This window comes from Mustela nivalis (genome assembly GCF_964662115.1).
Source record: "Mustela nivalis genome assembly, chromosome: 7".
Taxonomy (NCBI): domain Eukaryota; kingdom Metazoa; phylum Chordata; class Mammalia; order Carnivora; family Mustelidae; genus Mustela; species Mustela nivalis.
In genome coordinates this window covers 53,862,131-53,888,896 of record NC_139026.1, presented here as the reverse complement: position 1 = coordinate 53,888,896, position 26,766 = coordinate 53,862,131, and the positions used below count along the sequence as shown (strand labels likewise).

General features: G+C 35.5%; 1 protein-coding gene across 1 annotated transcript; it reads left to right on the top strand.

Annotated features, from left to right (window-relative positions):
* Positions 1-3,401: 3,401 nt before the first annotated feature.
* Positions 3,402-14,295, top strand: LOC309870234 (T-cell surface glycoprotein YE1/48-like; the record flags this gene model as incomplete). The annotated part of the gene is made up of 6 exons (XM_082742427.1): positions 3,402-3,492; positions 3,770-3,853; positions 7,359-7,466; positions 8,027-8,178; positions 11,645-11,751; positions 14,169-14,295. 6 exons carry the CDS (start codon positions 3,402-3,404, stop codon positions 14,293-14,295), a joined length of 669 nt encoding a protein of 222 aa, XP_082598553.1.
* Between the last annotated feature and the right edge of the window lie 12,471 nt (positions 14,296-26,766).

The following is a 26,766-nucleotide window of genomic DNA, read 5'->3' as shown; positions in this document are numbered from 1 at the left end:
TGGTTTAACCATCCTTTACCAGTAAGGTATATAGCATTTAGTAGCATAAAAAGAGTAATCAAATATATTTCTGCTAAATGACATATTTTAGAACTGGGGATTTGATACAAGACATAGACAGAGATGGGCAGCTGCCATGCGGAGTAATTACACCAGGACCGGGAAGATCTCAGTTCACAGGCATGCCTAAAGACCATGTTTGCCTTTAAGAGAAAGCCCTGTTGCATGGAGAATTTGCAGAATGCTTTCTTTCTTTATGTCAGAAACCTACTTCCTGAAAAGTATTAGTTAGATCTTAGCAAAGAAACTGTATGCGAAAAAGGCAAACTTACAAGAAAAAGAGCTAGAGACTCTCACAAGTGCTACTATCATTATTTAGAGGAGGATAAGACATTCGTGTTTGGAAGTGAAGGAAAAGGAAGCTCAAACCGTGGGAGAGTGTTTTGAAATGAAAATACTTCACTTGGTGTAGCTGGCATAGAAATGGATTCCAGTTCTTATAACTACATATTTCTAAGAAGAATTTTAAAGCAGCAGAGCATTGAGAACCTTGAGGTACACAGGTTAATGTGGTTGATATGAAAAACAAAGCAAAACTGATTTTGTTCCTGCCTAACACTGAGTTCTAGGATTACATAGGGCTTAGAGCTGCTTAATGAGTTAAACTCATAATATATTTTTGAACACGCTCTGATAGAAGTAATAGAACAAAGGAATTTGATGTTGATGCTCTAAAAGGGCTACTGTGAAAACTATTCAAAATTTTGTGTCTCAATGTTTCTGTCTTAATTTTTACTAAAGAGATTGTTTCTTCTAGCAATTTGAAGAGAATACCAGAATTAGAAATATGATGTTTTTCTAATTCTCAAATATCTCAATTTTTAGGTATTTAGATTTACTTAATATATTAAACAATCTGACTACCCTTTGGATGTTTGTTAAAAAATAGAGGGTAAAATGTGTACACATTTTGGCATTCCTTATTTTTACTGTATATATGTAACACCTGGGAACTCACTTTCATTCCATGAAAAGAAAATGTATGAATCATGTCAGGTTGAATATGGATATTTCTTTTTTTTTTCTTATAATTTTTAAATTTTATTGTTAAGCATTTCCTAATCTTATGATATTTTGAGAAGGTCTCTTTTTTTCAATCTTCATATTACCTGCTAAATCCTACGTTTAAAGTGATTCCAAAAATGTGTTTAAGATTTAACATTTGAGTCTTCTATGACTCTTGTCTGATTCAGAGTTGAGTGCAGGAGTTAATGCTGACACCAATGGAAACTCTGTGGTGGGGGGAATATCTAATGTCCCATGATCATTGGCTATCTTTCTTCTGACATGGTCTCTCTGAGAGTCAGTGCAACATATCAGCAGGTACCTCCTAGATCAAAGCAGAGGTGAAAGGCCTCAGAGCCAGGACATCGCAGCTGTGTTCCTGACCAAGCTATTGTCCAGCTGGTGAAATCCCAAGGCCCGGAAGCAGGTATTGCAGCCAGAGAGCTTGTGTGCCCCATGCCTGTGCTGTCCCATTGTGGAGCAAAGAGGGATAAAGTAGAATCTGCTACAGGAAAGCTGTGTGTGAAATTGGGGGGCGGTTTGAAATGTTGCATAAAAACTTTGGGATCTGCATTAATTCATAACTAATATTAACTTTATTCTGCAAATGAAGACATGAATGGATCAGAATGAGAGTGGGTCAGAATATTTCCTACGCAGAATATGATTTTTTAACCCTTAGATATTTCAAGGAATATTTAATTCTCTTTCAAGGAATATTAAGTAATTCTCTTTAATTTCAAGGAATATTTAATATATAAATCTGTGTTTTTTCCCCTCTATCTCTATGGGTGCTACCTAACTAGTTAGCAATGCATTATCCAAAGCTTAAATTCTCTCACCTTTCAGCTCAGTGTAATAAAAAAAAAAGTTTTTTGTTTTGAGAATATTATTTTTCTATTATATCATATCCAGTTTTATATTCATACATTTATTTTCTTTTTTTTTAATTTTTTATTTTTTATAAACATATATTTTTATCCCCAGGGGTACAGGTCTGTGAATCGCCAGGTTTACACACTTCACAGCACTCACCAAAGCACATACCCTCCCCAATGTCCATAACCCCACCCCCCTTGTTATTTTTTAATACAGATATTCAATTAAAATACTATTAAACAGAAACCACTTAGCTAAGAAAACATGACATTGACACAAGATTTACTATTTGATTTGGCACTTTGGTAGAGAGAATATTCATTGAAAAACAAATGGCAATGTGTTTATACATTATATCAGTGTAGATGATTGTTCAAATAAAGTTTCCTGATATTATAAAATAATTAAATGGTAAAACATTAAGGTATTTTGAAAACCCAAGAATCAAATCTATTTAGGAAAAACAGTTAACTGCTGCTTTCTACATTTACCAAAAATATTCTTTTGGGAAAATGTTTTCTCCTCTTTAATCACTATGTATTTATTTATATTTTAAGGGAGAGAGTTTATTAAGTACTTTTTGGAAGGTATTGTTTATACAAGTTAAGTTGGGTGAAGGATCATTTATTTATATAAAGATACACAAGCTCTATGTAATATACATGCTTGAACTCAATATATATTTGTATATACTACATGTCTCGGAGACTCAGTTTTCTTCATTTCCCAGGAGAAATGAAAGCACGCCTGTGCAGCCTAGTGGTTAGAATGACATGTTATGCCTCCCTCATTTAATATCACTTCCTAAACTCCCTTTCCTTGAATCCCAGGATTTCCACATTTTCCTCACACTTGGAAATGGAGTCATGACCCAGTGACTATGAAGTTCCTGTGAATGAATGAGTGAGGTCTGACATAAGTAAGGTGGCAGGTACAGAGTCTGTCTTACTAAAGAGGGAGTTACTCTTTTTGGTGTCAGCATAGTACCTATTGGGGCATAAAACAGGCACTAAGTGATAAACATGATTTTTCCAAAGATGTTATAAATCTAGACTTTTAGGTAATGTGGGATATAATGTACATTTTTAAATATTTTTCCAAAGATGTTATAAATCTAGACTTTTAGGTAATGTGGGATATAATGTACATTTTTAAATATTGGCAATTAATTCAATATTTATAAAAACAGTGAAAGCTTAGCATAACATGTCCATAAACGTAATGGACCTTTATTTAATTGTGTAGGATCACTGTTGTAAATCATTACAAAAAGCAAAGATGAAAATAATTTTCTTTCTAATGTTCCCAGATAAATACTTTGACTTGCTTATTTCAGATGATCATGCTCATCATTCTTTTAGCTGTCCCTGTTCCTTCATGATAGATCATGTTATTTTCATGCCTCATGAAACGTTGCATAGGATTTGAGCTGTGTTCCTTGACTGCGGCCCTCAAAAATGAACGAGGAGAGAGTGACATATACAGACCTTAAAGCACCCAATTCAAGGAAACAGAAGGGCAAAAGAGGACCAGGTGATAAAAAGAGAGGTAAAGGTTTTTCAGTTTATTTTGTTTTCTGAAAACATGATGATGTCAAATAAGAAAAAGTGCAGTCATAATAATCATGTCTATACTTATTTGATATTTTATGTCTGGCTCTTTATATATCAATGGACATACTTAAATGTCATATTCAATGAGTTTTATTATCACAGTGAATAGGGACATTCATTTTAGTTCCAGAATGAATTTCCATTTCCTTCTAATTCTGCGGGTGTTTTTATGCTCAATGCTTACTGTATATTTTGCCTTCTGATTTGTACAGAATTTCCATGGCATTTTGTTGCATTATCCCTGGGAGTTATGTGTGTTATCCTCCTGTTGGCAATCACAGGCTTAAGCTCTATATGTGAGTATCAGACATACACAGTTCTTATGAGAACGACGAGCCAGAGTGATAAATGATATAACTACTGGGTTTCTGCAGAGCCCGTGTAAATCATGAAGTCCTATCAGATGTTAATAATGGTGTTGATGATAATATTGATGATGATGATTTTATTATTTGGCTGTCAGTTTTTATGCTACACAAAAGAGGGTACGTAATAGTTGTAATAGCACAGAATTTGGCTGAAATGTGTAGTGTAGCTTACATATATATTCATCCTTATATTTTGTGTGGAAGAAGGTTTTCTATATAATCAAAGAATTGGAAAAAATCTTTACTTGTATATTACATTCCTTATCATATTCTAATTCTAATAAAATCACAGAGGAATAAAGGTTGATATATTTTCTGTATCACTTATATATTTCATATCAGTTCCTTTTTTTTTCAAAGATTGAGCAGCAAGCAGAGGGAGAGGGAGAAGCAGGCTTCTGGCTGAGCTTGGAGCCCCCGTTACAGGGCTTGATCCCAGGATCCTGGAATCATGACCTGAACTGAATGAAGGGAGACATTTAACTTACTGAGCCACCCAGGAGCCCCTATTGCATGTCAATTTGTACACTATCTATACAACACCTCCTCTTAATATCTTTTCCCTGATGTTATTAAATCTTTGGTTTATTCTTTCAACACAATTTTGGCTCAGGAACTATGTATACTAAGGACATAGGAATTTTAAGTCACTTCACAATGAGCTTAGTTTAAAGGGGAAGACTTTTTAAGTGAAGCAGTTTTAAAAATAAATATTGTCAGTGCTGGGGTAATGGCATGAAGATATCAGAGGGAAGGATAGTCCCGGAGGTCAAGAAAGTTTTTCTCCAGGAGATAATAATTGATATAATAAGAAGGTTAGGTATCACTTAATCAGGAAGGTCAGGGAAGAGAAGACTCATCTAGGCAGAGAACAAGATGAACAAAAGAAGCATTAACGTGTGAGGAGATTTAAGTTTCTGGGCAAATAAAAGAAGTAGCTATAAAACAGGGTGGCTAGGTATATAATTGATGATAACTTTAATATCATGTTAAGCAATTTTAGACTTGTTCTAAAAACCAAAAGGAACTTTGGGAAGATATTACAGAGGGAAAACATGATTCATGTCAGATGAACATAGAGAGATTTGGGAAAAGTCAATTTGAATGGACTGGAAAGTGGGTGGAGGGACCAGACAGGAGGATATTTCAGGAATTAGGGTTAGTTAGAATGACTGAATTAGGGTCTTAAGTGATGAGGCATTGGGACCGTTTATGAGAAATATTTACTATGTAGAATTGTTAGGGTATGTGTGAGGGAGAGAAATGAATTAGTGATACCATTTGATGTCAGGCTATATACTTTGGCAAATATATTCTACCAAATGTTACAAAAAACATTGGTCTATCAAGTGTGTGTGTGTGTGTGTGTGTGTGTGTGTGTGTGTGAGAATAATGGTGAGGAGTGAGAAGTTGTGGCATATCAGTGGAGATGAACAGAAAGAATTAGATTGGTTTGAGTCTCTTAGAGTGAGCATTTTTGATAGTTGTTGCAGACCATCAGCATGCATATGGTAGGACTAAAAGTCTGGAGATCAAGAGAGATACCTAGATTAGAGATATAATTTGAACTTTCATCAATTAATGTAACAAGTATTGGTAAGCATAATAGAGGAAAGCAGAATCTAGACCATGCTTTACCTTATAAAACTAGAGAGAATAGATTTTCTAGAAGAAAAATGGCGAGGAGGATGATTCTTTTTTTTTTTTTAAATTAAATTTATTTATTTTCAGCATAACAGCATTCATTATTTTTTCACCACACCCAGTGCTCCCTGCAATCTGTGCCCTCTGTAATACCCACCACCTGGTACCCCAACCCCCCACCCCCCTGCCACTTCAAACCCCTCAGATTGTTTTTCAGAGTCCATAGTCTCTCATGATTCACCTCCCCTTCCAATTTCCCCCAACTCCCTTCTCCTCTCTAACTCCCCATGTCCTCCATGCTATTTGTTATGCTCCACAAATAAGTGAAACTATATGATAATTGACTCTCTCTGCTTGACTTATTTCTCTCAGCATAATTTCTTTGAGTCCCATCCATGTTGCTACAAAAGTTGGGTATTCATCCTTTCTGATGGAGGAAGATGATTCTTAGGAAAATTAACATTTAGAATAGGTGGAAGTGAAAAAAACAGTGATGCTTTGGTTAAAGAAGTGCGAGGGAATCCAAAACATTATGACATCATATGGAAGGAGGGTAAAGATAGTCATGGGTTCCAAATGGTATCAGAAGATCAAGTAAAATAATGGCCAACAGTATGCTTACTAAATTTGGCCAGAGAGAGGTCACTAAAGATATTTGCTAGAGTAGATTCAGTTGAATGGTGGGTATCATCAAAGCCTGATTGCAATGGCTTATACTTCAAACATTAGGAAGCAGAGATTATAAATACAGAAAATTATTTTTTTAATTATGGCAAAGCAAAAACTTTACCAAATTTTGAAAGTATGTGGATCTACATGATCTCATACATTGTAAAGGGACTTAAACTGATACACTCTGGTATTAGCTCCTAAAACTGAACATGAGGGGCACTTGGGTGGCTCAGTTGTTAATGTGTCTGTCTTAGACTCAGGTTATGATCCTAGCATCTTGGGACTGAGCCCCATGTTGGGCTCCCTGCTCTGCGGGAGGCCTGCTTCTCCCCCTCTTACTCCCTCTGCTTGTGTTCCCTTTCTCGTTGTGTGTGTGTCTCTCTCTCTCTTTTTCAAATAAATATATAAAATCTTTAAAAAAATAAAGATTTACATGATGAGTCACTCATTCTCACTGATGACTGGTAGTAGCAGAATTGGAAATTAAGACTATCAGTTGTGTAACAAACTTTAAAGAATTTTTCCTTTAATACCCACACTCTTACATAGAAGTGTATTTTATGCTTTTATATATTTTTTTATTTGTGAGTTTTGGGAAGATATTGTTATTTCTCTCAGAGTTGTTTAACTTTCCTTTTGCATACTGGAATTAAATATCTAAGTTCTTGGTCTAGGTAAATTCACTGAATCAATTACAAGCTTATCCTAGTACAGAGTCAGTTGCTAAATAAGTACTGAATACAAAATCTCACCAATGTTGAAATCTTTATTTGAAGAGTGGATGACATAGAAACTGGTTAATGTTTTATTTCAAGTTTATATTTTCCAATGTATATGTTTATATGTATATGTATAAACATATATGTATATGTTTATAAGTTTTATATTTTGTGTTTTATAAGTTTTATATACTTAAAATAGATAGCAATTACCTTTTATTTAAAAATCTGTTTCATTTTTGATACTTCAAACTATTTTAAACTACCATTTTCTCTGATTGTACTTTCATTTAGTCAACAACATTCACTATGCCATTTAGAATTAGAGCAAGCAGCAAGTATAATAATGTGATCTATGAAAGGCATTCACAACCATAATTTTATAATATGGACTGAAGTTTTTCAGAAATGTCCTGCATACACAATGCAGAATAAGAATGACACAAAAGAAAAAAATGCTTCCTTAGGAGAGGTTGAAGATGACTCAATTTTACCACCTATTATAGGTATGTACTGAATACTTATACAATTTTTTAAATGGAATTATCCATTCTGTCCCATTTCAATACAGAATTTTAAAACTTTATGTTGTGTTTTGTTAGGTCCTTTAATTTTGCTCACCTTTTTTTTTTTTTTTCTTTTTCTTCTTCTTCTTCTTTTTTTTTTTTTTTGAAATCAAACCCATTTTCTTTATTATAGCTAATATAACTCTTGACTTTCACAAAGTCATGTGATTTGATTATTTGAGTAATTCACGCTTTTGGATGACTTTTTGCCAGTACAGATCTCTTGGAATTAAGGATATCTGCTCCACATGGCTGCAGTTTATTTGTCCTTGTGAAGTCAAAATTTCTCAGTGCAATTCTAACGATGATTTGAGGTCTGTCAGAGACAGTCCTAGGACCCACAGTTTGGGCAAAGAGCTATTACCAGCATTAGACTTTTGGGAAATGGGAAAACCACCTAATTTTTGGTCGTTCAGCCTGAAGTAAGCCAGAAATATGTGTAAAGTGCATTTCTCTAAGAGGCCTTGTGGTTGAAGATCATGGTGGCTTTTGTTTTCAAGATGAAGACTATGAGTCATTTCAAGAAAATTGGCTCTGCTGTGGAAAAAGCTGTTACTATTTTTCAGAAGAAGAGAAAAGTTGGGAGGAGAGTAAGAAGTCATGTGAAGTCCTGAGTTCTAGACTCATGAAGATTGATAATAAAGCAGAGCAGGTATGTCTGTTTTATTAAACTTGATTAAATGCTTTATGAGAAGTCCTATGTCTTGAGTTAGGATCATTGTTTCGACTTTCCTCCCGTATTATTTGGCCTCTTTGTTTTGAAGCACTTGTTAATCAGTGTAGATTTCTCTAAAGAGGAGATGAAGGTGTAACATGGACCTAGAAGAACCCCTGTTTTATTTACTTATTTTTTTAAGTAGGCTCCAGCCCAGCCTGGAGCCCACATGAGGCTTTAACTCATGACCCTGAGATCAAGACCCGAGATGATATCAAGGGTCAGGTACTTACGCAACCAAGCCGCCTATGCACCCCAAATCCGTTGTTTGAAAAATGAACAGGAGAGCCATTTTACTGTTTGTCTTTTTATTGTATGTGTTACATCTTCACATTTTAGTATACATTAGAGAGTTAGTTTTTAGCTTCTCAGGGCTACTACAGGGCAAAAGAAAAACTACCTTCAATGGTGTGAGCAATGTAAAGTGATAATTCTCATTATCTGAGTTCTGTTATTCCTTCTTCAGTATTTGGAAGGAGTCACACTTGTAAGGGAAGATTAGTCTCTCAGTTTCATGTGTGGCCATGGGAAAAAAGATGAAAAATAGAGACTGAATATACTGGAAAGATTCTTTGAAAATAAACTTTAATTTTATTTTTTTTTCCATTTTATTTCTTTTCAGTGTTCCAGAATTCATTGTCTATGCACCACCCCCAGTACTCCATGCAATACGTGTCTTCCATAATACCCACCACCAGGCTCACCTACGCACCCACACCCCCCCAAAAAAGCCCTCAGTTTGTTTCTCAGAGTCCACAGTCTCTCATGGTTTGTCTCCTCCTCTGATTTCCCCCAACTCACTTCTCCTCTCCATCTCCCAATGTCCTCCATTTTATTCCTTATGCTCCACAAGTAATTGAAACATATGATAATTGGCTCTCTCTGCTTGACTTATTTTACTTTTAATCCATAATGGCAGAGGAAACATCTCTTCTCTAGTAGAGACAACCTAGATCAAATTTGCCATTTCTTATAAAATTTAGGACTACAAAGTCAATTGAATGGATCTGTAGATTTCCTTCTAATAATTCCATTTAGGCACCAAATTCCAGTTACACTGTTTAGTCTTAGCAATGTGACTTCTAATAGTATCTTGTGAAGGATGAGTGAAAAGCCCTATGTTTGAAAAACAACAACATTTCTCAGGGGTGCCTGCCTGGCTCAGTCAGTGGGGCATGTGACTCTTGATCTCAAGAGTTGTGAGTTCAAGCTCCATGTTGGGTGTAGAGGTTACCTAAAATAATAATAATAACAATGGCAATAATAATAATAATAATAATGATAGTAATAGTATAATGATTAAATAATAAAATAAAAAGCCCTATGTTTTCTTGTTTATAAAATTCTTATTAAAATAAAAATATGAATAAATCACTTTTACCTATAAGAAACAGATGAACTAAGAAATCATATTAAGGAGTCATATTTTAAAAATCCAGCTACATCTTATTAATACCTTGATTCATTTAAACATCAGTGGTTGTCAGTCTGTTTTGAAATGATTTGTTTTCTTTTCTCAGAAATTTACTTTATTTGTAATCTGTACTCTCCCTGTAATCTGTAATTTCCAATTCAGTGTTCTTCAGTTTTAGTCCTACCATTGAAGTTTCTAGGCTTCAAAGTTTCAGTGAAACTTCTTATTCTTGTTGCCCCTGTATCTCCGTGAACTATTCTAGAGCCCTTGAAATTCCTTGTGAATTTCGTAGTGGGTAAAGCAAAGCTCTGTTGCATAGTCTATAATCTGATAACCTTGTTGTCAGGACCTACCCTGGAATGCTGATGCACTGTAGAAGCCAGAGACAGACTTTGCTGCAGAGCAGCATTGCTCTGACAGTAATGGTTTCGGATTTTAGTCTTTTGCTATTTTCCAAAGCCTAGAAGTATAATGAAAGCTGTGCCTTAAATTCAATAATGCAGAAAAATGAGATTGGCTTTTATACAAGTAGTTATACCTGTAAATCTAACAAAAATATGTGAGTGAAACGATCAATGAACATTTAATTTTGGTGTTTCTTCAGAGACCTAGAAATGATAAAGTATATTTTATGTAATACTCATCCATCTTCCCTACTCTAAAAGATATACTACTGAGATTTTTTCTTATACAATTTAATTATAGTGAAAAAAATATTGAAGTCTGTGTGTGTGTGAGAGAGAGAGAGAAGAGAGAGAGGAGAGAGAAAGAAGAGTGGGAGAAAGACAGAGGGAGAGGATTTGAGAGAGAGAGAGATGGAGGGAGGTAATAAATACATTGCTTTTAGGAAAGAACATTTATTTGTTGCTTTACATTTACCGTTTTAAAATAATTTTTACTTTTTATTAACATGTAATGTATTATTAGCCCCACGAGTATACAGGTCTGTGAATCGCCAGGTTTACACACTTCACAGCACTCACCATAGTACATACCTTCCCCAAAGTCCATAACCCACCCCCCCCCCCCCAGCAATCCTCAGTTTGTTTTGTGAGATTAAGTCTCTTATGGTTTGTCTCCCTCCTGATCCTATCTTGTTTCATTTATTCCATAAGGGAACATTTGAAGTGAATAAAATATGCTACAGTGTGGATAAGCTTCATCCATTCTCTAGATGATGGGAATTTGGGTTGTTTTTAGCTCTTATTGTTATGAATAGTCTTTCATGAAACATTCTAAGACATGTCTCCCATGTGCCTTCGCTCTCTCTCTCTCTCTTTTTATGATAAATCATCCTATGAGTGGAATCATTGGTCAGTAGGATTTGTACAAGTTCAATTTCATATACGAATTCCAGATCATTTTTCAATATGATTTTGTTTCAATATGATTTTAACAACAGTTTTAAAGATCTTTGATCTTTACTATACCACAATCTTGGTGTTGTTATTTTTACTTTCTTCCAATTGAATAGTTGTAAAATATCTCCTGATCTATAGTGAGCTTGGCTTTTTTCTATTTATTGGCTATATGCTATATTTATTTAAAATGTGTTTCTATGTTTTGTCCATTTTTTTCTTACTGGATAATTTTATTTTGATATTGCTTGATAGAAATATGTGTTTGTTCTTTTAGATACTGCAGATGTCTTCAGATTTGAAGCTTGTATTTTCATATTCTTTAAGGTAGAGAGAAGTTCTAGGTTTAGTGCAATCCTATTTACCTATCTACTTTATCTTATGTGAAGTTTGTTTTTAAATCCATCATGTCCCTTTCTGGATATCTTTCATTCAGTCTTAAAGAGTTGAGTGATTTGTTCATTAAATCATTCCGTATCCATTTCTTCTGTGCACATGGAGAAATTAGTCTGCCTTCTCCATTTATCAGAGTAGCATTGGAAGATAAATGTGCCCGGTATTTTACGAGTCCTCTGTGGGTGATGTATTTTCAGTGATGTTATAAATAATACCTAATTCTCCTTTCCCACAGAACTTCATTCAAACAAAAATAAGATACAATTACTGGATTGGATTATATAAAGTAGGAGCTAAGCATCCCTGGAAGTGGCTGGATGGCACACCCCTATCTCAGACAGTGTAAGTTTTCATGTCACTGTTTCCCATTCCCTCTCCTGCTCAGGAACTGCCTGGTGGATTATAGGTCAAGAAGAGGAGAGGATCCTTGGGGACTTAGGGAAAATCTTGAATTCCATGTGATCTCACTTCTCAGCTAGGCAACCAAATGCAAATCTCAGGCCTCCAATAGACCAAAAGAGCATTATTTATTCCCATGTTCCTCAATGGAGGGTCCTTCCAAACATGGTAAAGAGACATTTTGCTTTTATATCGTTCTCTTGTATGTTCTGTGATACTAGCATGTTAACTAGTTTGGGTGCAGGAAATGGTAAAAGTATAATGAGGAAAGAAAAGTCGTATCTAAACCCAGCTCTCTCTGTGAGTGCAACTTGTACCTATTTAGTTGGTGTCATTCAAGAACTAAAAAGAAAAAAGCTTTTTCCACTAAGTGACTTGGTAATCTTGCATCTCTAATGTGGTCCTTTAGACATTGGGTTATTTAACATGTTTATTGATTGCCTGTAATATGTCAGGCACTGCTCTAGGTATTAAAACTACATTGATAAAGAAAACAGGCCACAGTATCCTCCCCTTACGGATATTACAGTCTAATGCAGGCATGATAGTGCTGGTGGGGATGAATGAGGACCAAACAAATAGGCTGAGTAAATAATGTGGCACATTAGAAGAATATAAGTGCTCTGGAGTGTTGTGAAGTCTCTTATTTTTTTGCTATATGGCAGTGTCTTTTGTGTATGACGGTAAAAGAAAGAGATTTCACTGTTTTAAATGGGATGATCAGAGACGATCTCCTGGAGACATGTTTGTACAGTACCTTGAATGAACCAGCCATCTGCATTACCTGATGGGACAGCTCCCTAATAGTAGACACAGCTGGTGTAAAGACCCTGAGGTAGGAGTGTATTTAACATGCTTGAGGAAATAGCAAGAGGGCCTACAATGCTAGAACAAGGTGAACAAGGGGTAGGGAGAGATGTAGGTTAGAGACTTAATGACAGTGGGAGTGTGTAGGATATCAGAAAAGTGTAAGAACTTGGATTTTTTCATGAAGGCATGAGAAGCTATTAAGGGTTTTGAGCAGAGGAGGGACAAAAACAGGCTTCTTGTTTTAGGGTGCCTCTGGACACTCTGTTGAGATTACTTGGTGTGCGTTCTTTTGAGGGAGGAAGCAGAGAGGCTAAATGAGGATGCGGGAGCTGCTGAAGAGTCTGTTGCAGTCATCCCGCTGAGATGTTGTGATTTAATGATGGTTGGCAGGGTTGATGCTGGTGTAAAGTGGCCAGATTCCACACTTCTTTCAAAGATGTGTGAAAGAGAGACAAATGAGGGATGGCTCCAGGGTTTTTGGTCCAGAAGTTGTAAGAGTGATGCTGCTATTAATGTTACTAGAGCATAATTGGAATTCAGTGTTAGATACAATTTGAATGACTCTCTTCAACATTTAGCTATGTCTGCAGGTGTCACACGCATTGTGATACATGATCATGAAGCTCACATGAGAGGTCAGTGCAGGGAATGCAGATGTTGTACACAGCAGTGCACAATGAAATAAGTAAGAGGGTGGAAGTGATTCTCAGGAAATCTAAGGTCCTTGGACACCCGAGTGTTTAAGATAATGATAAGATAACGGGGAGATAAGGATAACCAGAAAATATCATTGAGAAAAGTTCTTCGAGATACAAAAGTAAAACCATGAAGGGACAGGTAGGGTGATGGAATCCTTATAAAGGAAGTACTACTGAAGTAATAGAATTAAAAATGTTGGTGAGTTCTCGTTGATAAATTTTACTACTTGCAATTGTTCTTATCAGTTACATTCATGGTCATTTGAAGGGAAATTAATACTAAGTAACATTTTTTTTTACTCTATGCTGTAGCCTAGTCCCCAAATTTAAAATCCAGGTACCTTATTCTCATAGTCCATTTCACAATATTTGAAATTTTGTTTGGTGTGGAAAACAGTAAGCTGAGTCGGGAAAAGTGCACTCTGTTTTAACTGCATATAAGCACCCTCTGTGATGCAAGTGAGGCTAGCATTTTAAATGCATACTCTGTGCACATTAATCTGAATCATAGGAAACTGGAATATTTTTATATGTAGTTACAGTATGTCACATAATGAATTTATTACATTTGGTCACTTTCCAGGAGTTTCAGGAGTTTTAGAAGAATTTTTCAAGTGTACCTATCTAAGTTATGTATACATCCCAATCTATACTAGTCTTTCTACTTCCCTATCTCCAGCTGTCCACTGACATTTCCATTAGTTTTAGATACAATTACACTTCATAATCTTACAGCTATATGTCTGTTATACGATTTGTATGTCTACTGAAATCATTGCACCTATGTTGTAAATTTGTGATACATTTTGCCTGACAAATGACTTTCTAAAATAAATATATTCTCTGATGCAGGAATTTCCAGCAAAATTTATTGGATATAAAATGTGGACACCTCAAGCCATCCACTATTTCTACTGCTGATTGTCAAAAACAATTTCATTACATTTGTGAAAAGCTGTTCACTGGCCCTTGTTATTAAAAGAATTACTGTCATCAAAATTTTAATATTTTCTTTAACAGCTATTAGGGAATAAACTTAGGGTATTCACTCAAATTGGTTTACTATGCATGATTTATTAAGGGTAATGATCTTTCAAACATTCCTCAGCAAGGTTAAAGCACTAAAATTTATAAATAGGAAAATTATACATCCAAAAAATAAGTTTATTGTTTAGAAATTTCAAGAACGAATCCATCAGAGAATGTGAAACAAATTCATTTTGATTGAGTGTAAGATTTTACATTTAAAAATAATTAAATGATCCTGATATAAGTAGTTAATTAATATATTCACATTGTTCAAAATATAAGAGATACATAATGATGAACAAATTATCTTAACCTAACTTGTTCCTTATTCACCTAGTTCTCTTCTTTTAGGCAAACATGTAAAATATAGTATTCTGAAAATATTCCTAGGGAAGTACTGCCATATGCATGCTATCTGCTAAAAAAAAATGTTACATAACTACAATAGTATTGCTTTTTACATTTTTGTTTAAAAATATATCGTGCAGTTTGTTCCATGTCAGTACGTAGGAGCTACATCAGTGTTTGTAAGTAAATGCAAATGTTTCACTAAATAGATACCAAAAATTTATCTACAAGTTTTATTTCTAATGGATATTTAGGTGTGTCCGGGAGTTTTTTTTTTTTTTTTAATTTTTATTTTTTATAAACATATATTTTTATCCCCAGGGGTACAGGTCTGTGAATCACCAGGTTTACACACTTCACAGCACTCACCAAAGCACATACCCTCCCCAATGTCCATAATCCCACTCTCTTCTCCCAAACCCCCTCCCCCCAGCAACCCTCAGTTTGTTTTGTGAGATTAAGAGTCACTTATGGTTTGTCTCCCTCCCAATCCCATCTTGTTTCATTTATTCTTCTCCTACCCACTTAAGCCTCCATGTTGCATCACCACTTCCTCATATCAGGGAGATCATATGATAGTTGTCTTTCTCTGCTTGACTTATTTCGCTAAGCATGATTCGCTCTAGTTCCATCCATGTTGTCGCAAATGGCAAGATTTCATTTCTTTTGATGGCTGCATAGTATTCCATTGTGTATATATACCACATCTTCTTGATCCATTCATCTGTTGATGGACATCTAGGTTCTTTCCATAGTTTGGCTATTGTGGACATTGCTGCTATAAACATTCGGGTGCATGTGCCCCTTTGAATCACTACATTTGTATCTTTAGGGTAAATACCCAATAGTGCAATTGCTGGGTCATAGGGCAGTTCTATTTTCAACATTCTGAGGAACCTCCATGCTGTTTTCCAGAGTGGCTGCACCAGCTTGCATTCCCACCAACAATGTAGGAGGGTTCCCCTTTCTCCACATCCTCGCCAGCATCTGTCATTTCCTGACTTGTTGATTTTAGCCATTCTGACTGGTGTGAGGTGATATCTCATTGTGGTTTTGATTTGTATTTCCCTGATGCTGAGTGATATGGAGCACTTTTTCATGTGTCTGTTGGCCATCTGGATGTCTTCTTTGCAGAAATGTCTGTTCATGTACTCTGCCCATTTCTTGATTGGATTATTTGTTCTTTGGGTGTTGAGTTTGCTAAGTTCTTTATAGATTCTGGACACTAGTCCTTTATCTGATATGTCGTTTGCAAATATCTTCTCCCATTCTGTCAGTTGTCTTTTGATTTTGTTAACTGTTTCCTTTGCTGTGCAAAAGCTTTTGATCTTGATGAAATCCCAATAGTTCATTTTTGCCCTTGTTTCCCTTGCCTTTTGCGTTGTTCCTAGGAAGATGTTGCTGCGGCAGAGGTCGAAGAGGTTGCTGCCTGTGTTCTCCTCAAGGATTTTGATGGATTCCTTTCGCACATTGAGGTCCTTCATCCATTTTGAGTCTATTTTTGTGTGTGGTGTAAGGAAATGGTCCAATTTCATTTTTCTACATGTGGCTGTCCAGTTTTCCCAGCACCATTTATTGAAGAGGCTGTCTTTTTTCCATTGGACATTCTTTCCTGCTTTGTCGAAGATGAGTTGACCATAGATTTGAGGGTCTATGTCTGGGCTCTCTATTCTGTTCCATTGATCTATGTGTCTGTTTTTGTGCCAGTACCATGCTGTCTTGATGATTACAGCTTTGTAATAGAGCTTGAAGTCCGGAATTGTGATGCCACCAATGTTGGCTTTCTTTTTCAATATCCCTTTGGCTATTCGAGGTCTTTTCTGGTTCCATATAAATTTTAGCATTATTTGTTCCATTTCTTTGAAAAAGATGGATGGTACTTTGATAGGAATTGCATTAAATGTGTAGATTGCTTTAGGTAGCATAGACATTTTCACAATATTTATTCTTCCAATCCAGGAGCATGGAACATTTTTCCATTTCTTTGTGTCTTCCTCAATTTCTTTCATGAGTACTTTATAGTTTTCTGAGTATAGATTCTGTGTCTCTTTGGTTAGGTTTATTCCTAGGTATCTTATGGTTTTGGATGCAATTGTAAATGGGATTGACTCCTTAATATCTCTTTCTTCTGTCTTGCTGTTGGTGTAGAGAAATGCAATTGATTTCTGTGCATTGATTTTATATCCTGACACTTTACTGAATTTCTGTATAAGTTCTAGCAGTTTTGGAATGGAGTCTTTTGGGTTTTCCACATATAGTATCATATCATCTGCGAAGAGTGATAATTTGACTTCTTCTTTGCCGATTTGGATGCCTTTAATTTCCTTTTGTTGTCTGATTGCTGAGGCTAGGACCTCTAGTACTATGTTGAATAGCAGTGGTGATAATGGAAATCCCTGCCGTGTTCCTGACCTTAGTGGAAAAGCTTTCAGTTTTTCTCCATTGAGAATGATATTTGCGGTGGGTTTTTCATGGATGGCTTTGATGATATTGAGGTATGTGCCCTCTATCCCTACACTTTGAAGAGTTTTGATCAGGAAGGGATGCTGTACTTTGTCAAATGCTTTTTCAGCATCTATTGATAGTATCATATGGTTCTTGTTCTTTCTTTTACAGTGGTAGAAAAATGCTAGAATGAATAGTACTAACACAGTATCATTTGCCATATATATATATATGGCAATATATAAAAATATTTAGCATATATTTATATATGTGGTAAGTATCTGGCAGTGAAATCTCTATATCAAAAGATGTGTACATTAAATTTTAATAAGCACGTAATATTTCAGTAGAGCTTGTACACCTATCATCTCCACACAGCAGTATTCAAGGGTTCCTGCTTCCTCACTTCTTTATCACCATGTGTCATCAATCTGTTTGATTTTGCCAATAAAATATTCACCAGTATAATAGGGGTTATCTTGTATCATTTTAAATGTACAATTTCCTATTATGTGTGAGGCTAGCATCTCTTTCTGGTATTTCTTTAATTTAAACTATCTGTCTGTGTCTTTGTAGATTGATACCCCAAACACAATTTGAGCCAAGAAACCAGACACAAAATAGTTTATCCAGTATAATTCCCCTATTTATGAGGTACAACCCAAATAAATCTAATCTCTGTGATTAGAAATTAGGACAGAAATTCCTGCTGTGTGGATTTATTCCTAAAAAAAACAATAATAGAGAATGAATACTATTTGCTATGGTGCAGAGTTCTTCTTGGAAAGAAACATGGTCCAAGGGACAATTCTCAGGTGCTGATAATAATCGTGCAATAATCTGGGTGCTGGTTGTGTGGGCGGTATATTTATTCCTTCTCCTGCCATGACAAGTACCATAACCTGGGTGTCTTTGAACAATATACATATATTTTTTTCTCATAGTTGTGCAGGCTAGCAATTTTAAGTGAAGTTGTTAGGACAAAGTTTCATTTGAGACTATTTTACTTGTTTGATATTTATTTATTTACTTACTATGTTAGTCACCATACAGTCCTCCCTTTGTCTTTGATGTAGTGTTCCATGATTCATTATTTGCGTATAACGCCCAGTGCTCATTGCAATATGTGCCTTCCTCCTTCCTTGTCTCTTCCTAGTTTCTGTCTGTTGTGGGCAATTCTTTTGTTCCTCGTTCCTCTCTGTATCACTTCAATCTTTGCTTCTGTTATCACATGGCATTCTTCCTCTGTGTCCCTGTTAAAATACCCATCTTTTTATAAGGAGAGTCTTAGGCCTCTTCATAAGGACCTCATTTTAACTTGATTACATCTGTGAAGACCTCATTTCCAAATAAGGTCATATTCACAGGTAATAGGAATTATAATTTCAGCATATATATATATATTTTTTTAAAGATTTTTTTTTTTATTTATTTGAGAGAGAGACAGTGAGAGAGAGCATGAGCGAGGAGAAGGTCAGAGAGAGAAGCAGACTCCCCGTGGAGCTGGGAGCCCGATGCGGGACTCGATCCCGGGACTCCAGGATCATGACCTGAGCCGAAGGCAGTCGTCCAACCAACTGAGCCACCCAGGCGTCCCATTTTCAGCATATTTTTTATACCCTTGTTTCTTGTGGTTTTGGTGTCATTTCTAAATGATACTTCTAAAAAACCATAACAGAGTTGCCAATGCAGAGTTTTAAGGTTTTTGGTTTTATGTTTATGTCTTTAATACATAATATGTCTTATACAAATATGTAATTTGTATGTCTTTAATACATATAAAAATTAGCTCAAATTTTTGTGATTAGGTTAATTAGGGTCCAATTTCACTATGCTGCACATGGTATCCAGTTTTTCCCACACCATTTATTGAAGAGACTTTCATTTTTCCGATGACTTTTCTTGGCTCCTTTGTCAATATTATTTGTCTTTATGTACATAGGTTTATTTCTGGGCTCTGGGTTCTGTTCCATTTTTCTATTACTATGCCAGTACTATGCTGTTTTGATTACTATAGCTTTGTAGTATAGTTTAAAATCAGGAATTGGGATACCTTTAATTTTGTTCTCATTCTTGATTGTTTTGTATATTTTAAGGTTTTGTGGTTTCATGTAAATTTTAGAATTGCCTTCTTTATTTCTGTGACTAATGCTGTTGGAATTTTGATAGGCATTGCCTTGAACTTGTAGATGGCTTTTGTTTTCGTTGTACGTTCCTTTGTAACACAAAAAGACCCACTATTAGGCTATGGTGGATTTTTCAGCAAAAATTTTACAGCCAGAAAGGAATGAGAAGATATATTCAACATGATCACAGAGAAAATGCCAAACAAGAACTATCTATCTGGCTAATGTATTCTTCAGAAATGAAAGAGGGACATACTTTCCAGCCATCAAAAGAAATGAAATCTTGCCATTTGCGACAACATGGATGGAACTAGAGCGTATCATGCTTAGCGAAATAAGTCAAGCAGAGAAAGACAACTATCATATGATCTCCCTGATATGAGGAAGTGGTGATGCAACATGGGGGCTTAAGCGGGTAGGAGAAGAATAAATGAAACAAGATGGGATTGGGAGGGAGACAAACCATAAGTGACTCTTAATCTCACAAAACAAACTGAGGATTGCTGGGGGGAGGGGGTTTGGGAGAAGGGGGTGGGATTATGGACATTGGGGAGGGTATGTGCTTTGGTGAGTGCTGTGAAGTGTGTAAACCTGGTGATTCACGGACCTGTACCCCTGGGGATAAAAATATATGTTTATAAAAAATAAAAAATAATTAAAAAAAAAATCATAGCAGCTGTCTCCTGCCTCAGAAGAACAGCAGGAACCCTCCACAGACACAAAATCAGTTTTAGAGTGCTGCAAAAATTCAGCTCTAGCATAAAGAGGATATGGCTTTCTTTGAGTTATTAATTTTTTTTTTTTTTGCGCATAGAAAGGGCAAGTTTTAAATTTTATTTATTCTATTCTATTTTTTCAAAGTACATTTTTTTTCTTTTTTCCATCAAGCTTCTCTTAAAGCAGACCAAAAACACACCTAGGATCTCGTTTCCTTACTTTATTTATTTTAATCTTACCTTTTTTTTTTTTTTTAACCTCCAAAGTGACGAGACAGAGGAATTTACCCCAAAAGAAATAGCAGGAAGAAATGACAGCCAAGGATCTAGTCAATACAGTTATAACAAGAATTTGAAACAACAATTATAAAGATAATAGCTGGGCTTGAAAAAAAAAAAAAAGCATAGAAGACGCTAGAGAATCCCTTAATGCAGATAAAAAAAGGAGTGAAAATCTAGTCAGGCTGAAATAAAAAATTCTATAGTCAAGATGCAAACCCAAATGGATGCCAAACAGCAAGGATGGATGAAACAGAGCAATCAGTGACATAAAAGTTAAAATTATGGAAAATAATGAAACTGGAAAGAAGAGGAAAACAAAGGTAATGGACCATGAAGGTAGAGTTAGTGACTTATTAAGAACTCAGTGGTTTATTAAAATGTAATAACACTCATATTGTAGGAGTCCCTGAAAATGAAGAGAAAGAAAATGAGCAGATGGTTGACTTGAGCAAACTATCACTGAAAGTTTCTCTAATCTAGAGAAGGGCATGGACATCAAAATCCAAGTGCAGAGTACTCCCATTAAATTTAACAAAAAGCAGCCATTGCCAAGGCATATCAGCCAAACTCACCAGATACAGAGATAAGGAGAGAATACTGGCAGCAAGGGGAAAAAAAGAAGTCCTTAACCTACAAGAGAAGACAGATCAGGTTTGTAGCACATCTGTCCTCAAAACAGATGAAAAAAAAAAGAAGATCCATCTATATGCTCCCTACAAAAGACTCATTTTATTTAATTTTTAAATATTTTAAAATGTTATAATAGATTTATTTATTTCAGGGTGAGAGAATGCACAAGAGTTGGGGGGAGGGGCAGGGGGAGAGGAAGACAAGCAGCCTTCCCACTAAGTGGGGAGCCTTACCCGGGGAACGATCCCAGGACCCTGTAATCATGACTTGAGCCAAAACCAAGAGGTGGACACTTAACTGACTAAGCCACCTAAGCGCCCCACAAGAGATTCATTTTAGAACAAACAAACCTGCAGATTGAAAATGAGAAGATGGAGAACCATCTATCATGCTAACGGATGTCAAAAGAAAACCAGTGTACTTATATAAAAAATAGATTTTAAAAACAGACTGTAACAAGAGATGAAGAAGGACATTATATCATAATTAAGGGGTCTTTTCCTTAAGAAGATCCAACAATTGTAAATATTTATGCCCCCAACTTGGGAGCACAAAAATTTAAAAATAAATTAATAGCAAAATTAAAGAAACTGATAATAATATAATAATAACAGGGGACTTTAACATCCCACTTACATCAATGGACAGATTATATAAGCAGAAAATCAACAAGGAAACAATGGCTTTGAATGACACACATTGGACCAGATGGATTTAATATGCATATTGAGAACATTTTGTCCTAAAGTAGCAGAACGCACATTCTTTTTGAGTGCACATGGAACATTCTCCAGAATAGACCACATACTGTGTCATAAATTAGCCCTCAACAAGTACAAAAAGATTGATGTCATACCATGCATAGTTTTAGATGACACTCTATGAAACTTGAAGTCAATCACAAGAAAAAAAGTTTGGAAAACCACAAATACATGGAGTTTAAAGAACATCCTACTAAAGAATGAGTGGATCAAACGAGAAATTAGAGATGAAATAAAAGATACATGGAAACAAGTGAAAATGAAAACATGACATTCCAAAATCTTTAGGATGCAGCGAGGGCCATCCTAAGAGGGAAGTATATTGCAATACAGAGGCCTACCTCAGGAAGCAAGAAAAGTCTCAAATGGCAGGCTAACCTTACACCTAAAGGAGCTAGAAAAAGAACTGGAAGTAAAGCCTGAAGCTGGTAGGAGAAGGGAAATAATAAATATTAGAGCAAAAATAAATGAGAGAGAAACATAAAAATCAGTAGAACAGATGAACAAAAGTAACAGCTGGTTCTTTGAGAGAATTAATAAAATTGATAAACCCCTAGCCAGACTTAACAAAAAGAAAAGAGAAAAGGACCCAAATAAACAAAATCATGAATGACAGGGGAAAGATCTTAACCAATAACACAGAAGTATAAACAATTATGAGAGAATATTTTGAGGTGCCTGGGTGGCTCAGTGGGTTGAGGCCTCTGCCTTCTGCTCAGGTCATGATCCCGGGGTTCTGGGATCAAGCCCCACATGGGGCTCGCTGCTCAAGTGGGGAGCTTGCTTCCCCATCTCTCTCTGCCTGCCTCTCTGCTTATTTGTGATCTCTGTCTGTCAAATGGATAAATAAAATCTTTAAAGAGAGAATATTTTGAGCAACAAATTAGGGTATCTGAAAGAAATGGACAAAGTACTACAAACATACAAACTACCAAACCAGAAACAAGATAATAGACAAAATTAGAACAGATTCATAACTAATGAAGAAATTGAGTTGGTAATCAAAATCTCCCAAACAAACAGTATTTCAAGACTAAATGTCTTTCTAGGGAAATTCTACTGGACATTTAAAGAAGAGTTAATACCTATTCTTCTGAAATTGTTCCAAAAATTAGAAATGGAAAGAAACTTCCAAACTCATACTATGAGGTCCGCATTACCTTGATCCCCAAACCAAACAAAGACCCCAATAAAAACTATATTTAGAGATCAATATCCCTGATAGACATGGATGGAAAAATTCTCAATAAGATACTAGCTAATTGAATTCAACACTTCATTAAAAGAATTATTCACCACAATTAAGTAGGATTCATTTTTGGACTTCAGGACTGGTTCAATTTTCACAAAGCAATCAATTTGATACACCACATTAATAAAATAAAGGATAAGAATCATATAACCCTCTAAATAGATACAGAAAAAGCATTTGACAAAATACAGCATCCATTCTTGACAAGAACTCTCGAGAAAGTAGTGATAGATGGAACATACCTCAATATCATTAAGGTCATATATGAGAGATCCACAGCTGATATCATTTTCAATGGGGAAAAACTGAGAGCCCTTCCCCTATGGTCAGGAACAAGACCAAGTGTCCACTCTCACCATTACTGTTTAACATAGTACCGGAAGTCCTAGCTTCAGGATTCAGACAGCAAACAGAAAAAAAAGGCATCCAAATCAGCAAAGAAGTCAAACATTCACTTTTTGCAGACAACAAGATGGAATCAGCAACAAGATACTCTGTATGGAAAACACAAAAGCCTGCACCAAAAAGTTGCTAGAACTGATACATGAGTTCAACAAATTGGATATAAAATCAACATACAGGATATAAAATCAACATACAGAAATCCAGTGCAATTCTATACATTGAAAACAAAACAGCAGGAAAAAATCAATGAATTGATCCCAGTTACAATTACACCCCAAAACACAAATACCTAGGAATAAACCTAACCAAAGGTGCAAAAGATCTGTATTTGAAAACTATAAAACACTTATGAAGGAAACTGAAGAGGACACAAGAAAATGGAAAAACATTTCGTGCTCATGGATTATAAGAACTAATACTGTTAAAATGTCTGTACTACCCAAATCAAACTACACATTTGATGCATCCCTATCAAAACACCACCAGCCTTTTTCACAGAGCTAAAATAAAATAAATAATAAATAAAACAAAATAAATAAATAAATAAATAAATAATCCCAAATAAATAAATAAATAAATAACCCTAAATTTGAATGGAGACAGAAAAGACCAGGAATGGCCAAATCAATTTTGAAAAAGAAAACCAAAACTAAACAAAACTGGAGACACCACAAGTCTGGACTTCAAGCTGTTTTACAAAGCTGTAGTCATCAAGACCACATCAAGTATGACACTGGCACAAAAACAGATATAGAGATCCATGGAACAGAATAAAAAACCAAGAAATGACCCCACAGCTCTATGGTCAATTAATCTTTGACAAAGCAGGAAAGAGTATCCAGTGGAAAAAGACCATCTCTTTAACAAATGGTGTTGGGAAAACTGGACAGCAAACATGCAGAAGAATGAAACTTGACTACTTTCTCCTGCCATACACAAAAGGAAATTCAAAGGGGATGAAAGGCCTCAATGTGGGAGAGGAAACCATTAAAACTTTAGAGAGAACACGGGCAGCAACCTCTTTGACTTTGGCCACGGCAACTTCTTACTGTACATGTCACCAGAGGCAAGGGAAACAAAAGCAAAAACATATGATTGGGACTTCATGAAGAGAAGGAGCTTCCACACTGCAAAGGAAACAATCAACAACACTAAAAGGCAGTTTATGGAAGAGGAGAAGTTATTTGCAAATGCCATAGCTGATAAAGGGTTAGTATCCAAAATCTATAAAGAACAGAACTCTGAGAAAGAAACTGAGGGTTTGGAGGGGAGGCGGTTGGGAGGTTGCGTGAACCTGGTGGTGGGTATTATGGAGGGCACATATTGCATGGAGCACTGGGTGTGGTGCATAAACAATGAATTTTGGAACGCTGAAAAGAAATAAAATAAATAAAATTTTTTAAAAAAGAACTTATTAAAATCCACACCAAAAACGAAATAATCCAGGCAAAAAATGGCCAGAGGGCATGGATAGACATTATTCCACAGAAGACATCCCAATGGCCAGCAGACACATGAAAAGATGCTCAACATCGCTCATCATCAAGGAAATACAAATCATAGCCATGGTGAGATACCACCTCACACCTGTCAGGATAGCTAAAATTAAAAATAAAAGAAAGAAAAAACAGGTGTTGCAAGAATGTGGGGAAGAGGAGCCCTCTTGCGCTGTTGGTTGGAATGCAAACTGGTGCAGCCATTCTGCAAAACATTATTGAGGTTTCCTCAAAAAGTTAAAAATAAAACTACCATACAACCTAGCAATTGCACTACTAGATATTTAAACAAGAATACAAAAATAGAGATTTGAAAGAATACATGCACCCCCATATTTACAACAGCATTACAACAATAGTGAAATTATGGAAGGAGCCCAAATGTCCATTGACTCATGAATGGATTAAGAAAACCTTTTATACAGATACAAGTGAATATTACATGGCTATCAAAAGAATGAAATCTCGCCATTTGCAATGATGTGGATGGAGCTAGAGTGTATTATGGTAAGCAAAATAAGTCAGTCAGAGAAAGACAACACCATATGATTTCACTGATATGTTGAATTTAAGAAACAAAACAGATGAACATATGGGAATGGGGGGAAACAAACTAAAGAAAAAGAGAGAGAAACCAGGAGAGGCTCTAATGATAGAGACCAAAGTGAGGGTGGATGGGGAGATGGGTAAGGGATGGACTATGTCAGTGTTGGGTATTGAAAAGGGCATTTGTTGTGATGGGCACTAGTTGTTGTATGTGCGTGATGAATCACTGAATATCACCTTGAAATCAGTATGGCACTGTACATTAACTAGCTAGAATTTTTTAAAAAAAATTAAAAAATGGAATCTAGAATTCAATGTAAACTTAGAGCTTCTAGAAGACTGCATGGGGGAGAAATTTTCAACCTCAAGTCAATTAAACATTTCTTAGGAAAAAAACCTTCAGAAATCATGAATTAAAAAAATTATTATACTTTATCAAATTGGAACGTTCTGCTCTTCTAAACTTCCAAAATCTTCTAAAGATAATATTAAGAGAATGAAAGATAAGAAAAGAGACAAACTGTGGGTTGCTATAGGGGACGTGGGCAGGTGAAGGACGGATGAAGAGGTTATGGGGATTATGGAGGCACCTGTGATGAGCCCTGGGCATTGGAGATAAGTGATAAATCACTCAAATCTATACCTGAATCTAAATAGAATAAGATAAAATAAAATTAATTAATTATTTGGTGCATTTAAAAAATGCACTATGAAAACATTTCAAGAGCATGTGTTCTCAATTGAGGATAAAAACTATATTTCATATTTGTAATGCTAGGAACAAAGTGAAAGTTACTACTCATTTGTCAGAAACAATAAATCCAAATTTTCCTGCTTTCCCCTCCCAAAAGCAAAAGATTAATAAGAAAACGAACATCCAAATAAAAATAGGCAAAAATTTGAATCAACACTTTACCATAAAAGAAACAAACTGAGGGTTGCTAGAGGGAGGTGGGGAGGATAGGTGGCCGGGTGATGGACATTGGGGAGGGTATGTGCTATGGCAAATGCTGTGAATTGTATAAGACTGATAATTCACAGAACTGTAACAAGTAATACATTATATGTTAATAAAAAAAGAAAAAAGACACACGGTTGACAAAAAAATGCATTGAAAGTATGGTTAGAATTTTTTTATTCATTAGGAAAATACTAAAAGCACATTTAATTATAGTACACTCTTAACGAAAATGGTTTTAAAAACTACAGTACTAGATGTTGGAGAGATGCAAACAATGGAACTTTCATACACCGTGGATGGAAATGCAAAATGATATAGGCACCTTGCAAAAGCAGCTTGTAGTTTACCCGTGGATAAAGAAATTAAGACCCAGAAGTTTAAACTTGCTAGAGAGCACAGAGTTAACTCAAACTCGGATCTAATTCAAGATACCGATTACTTTCCAGGATACCA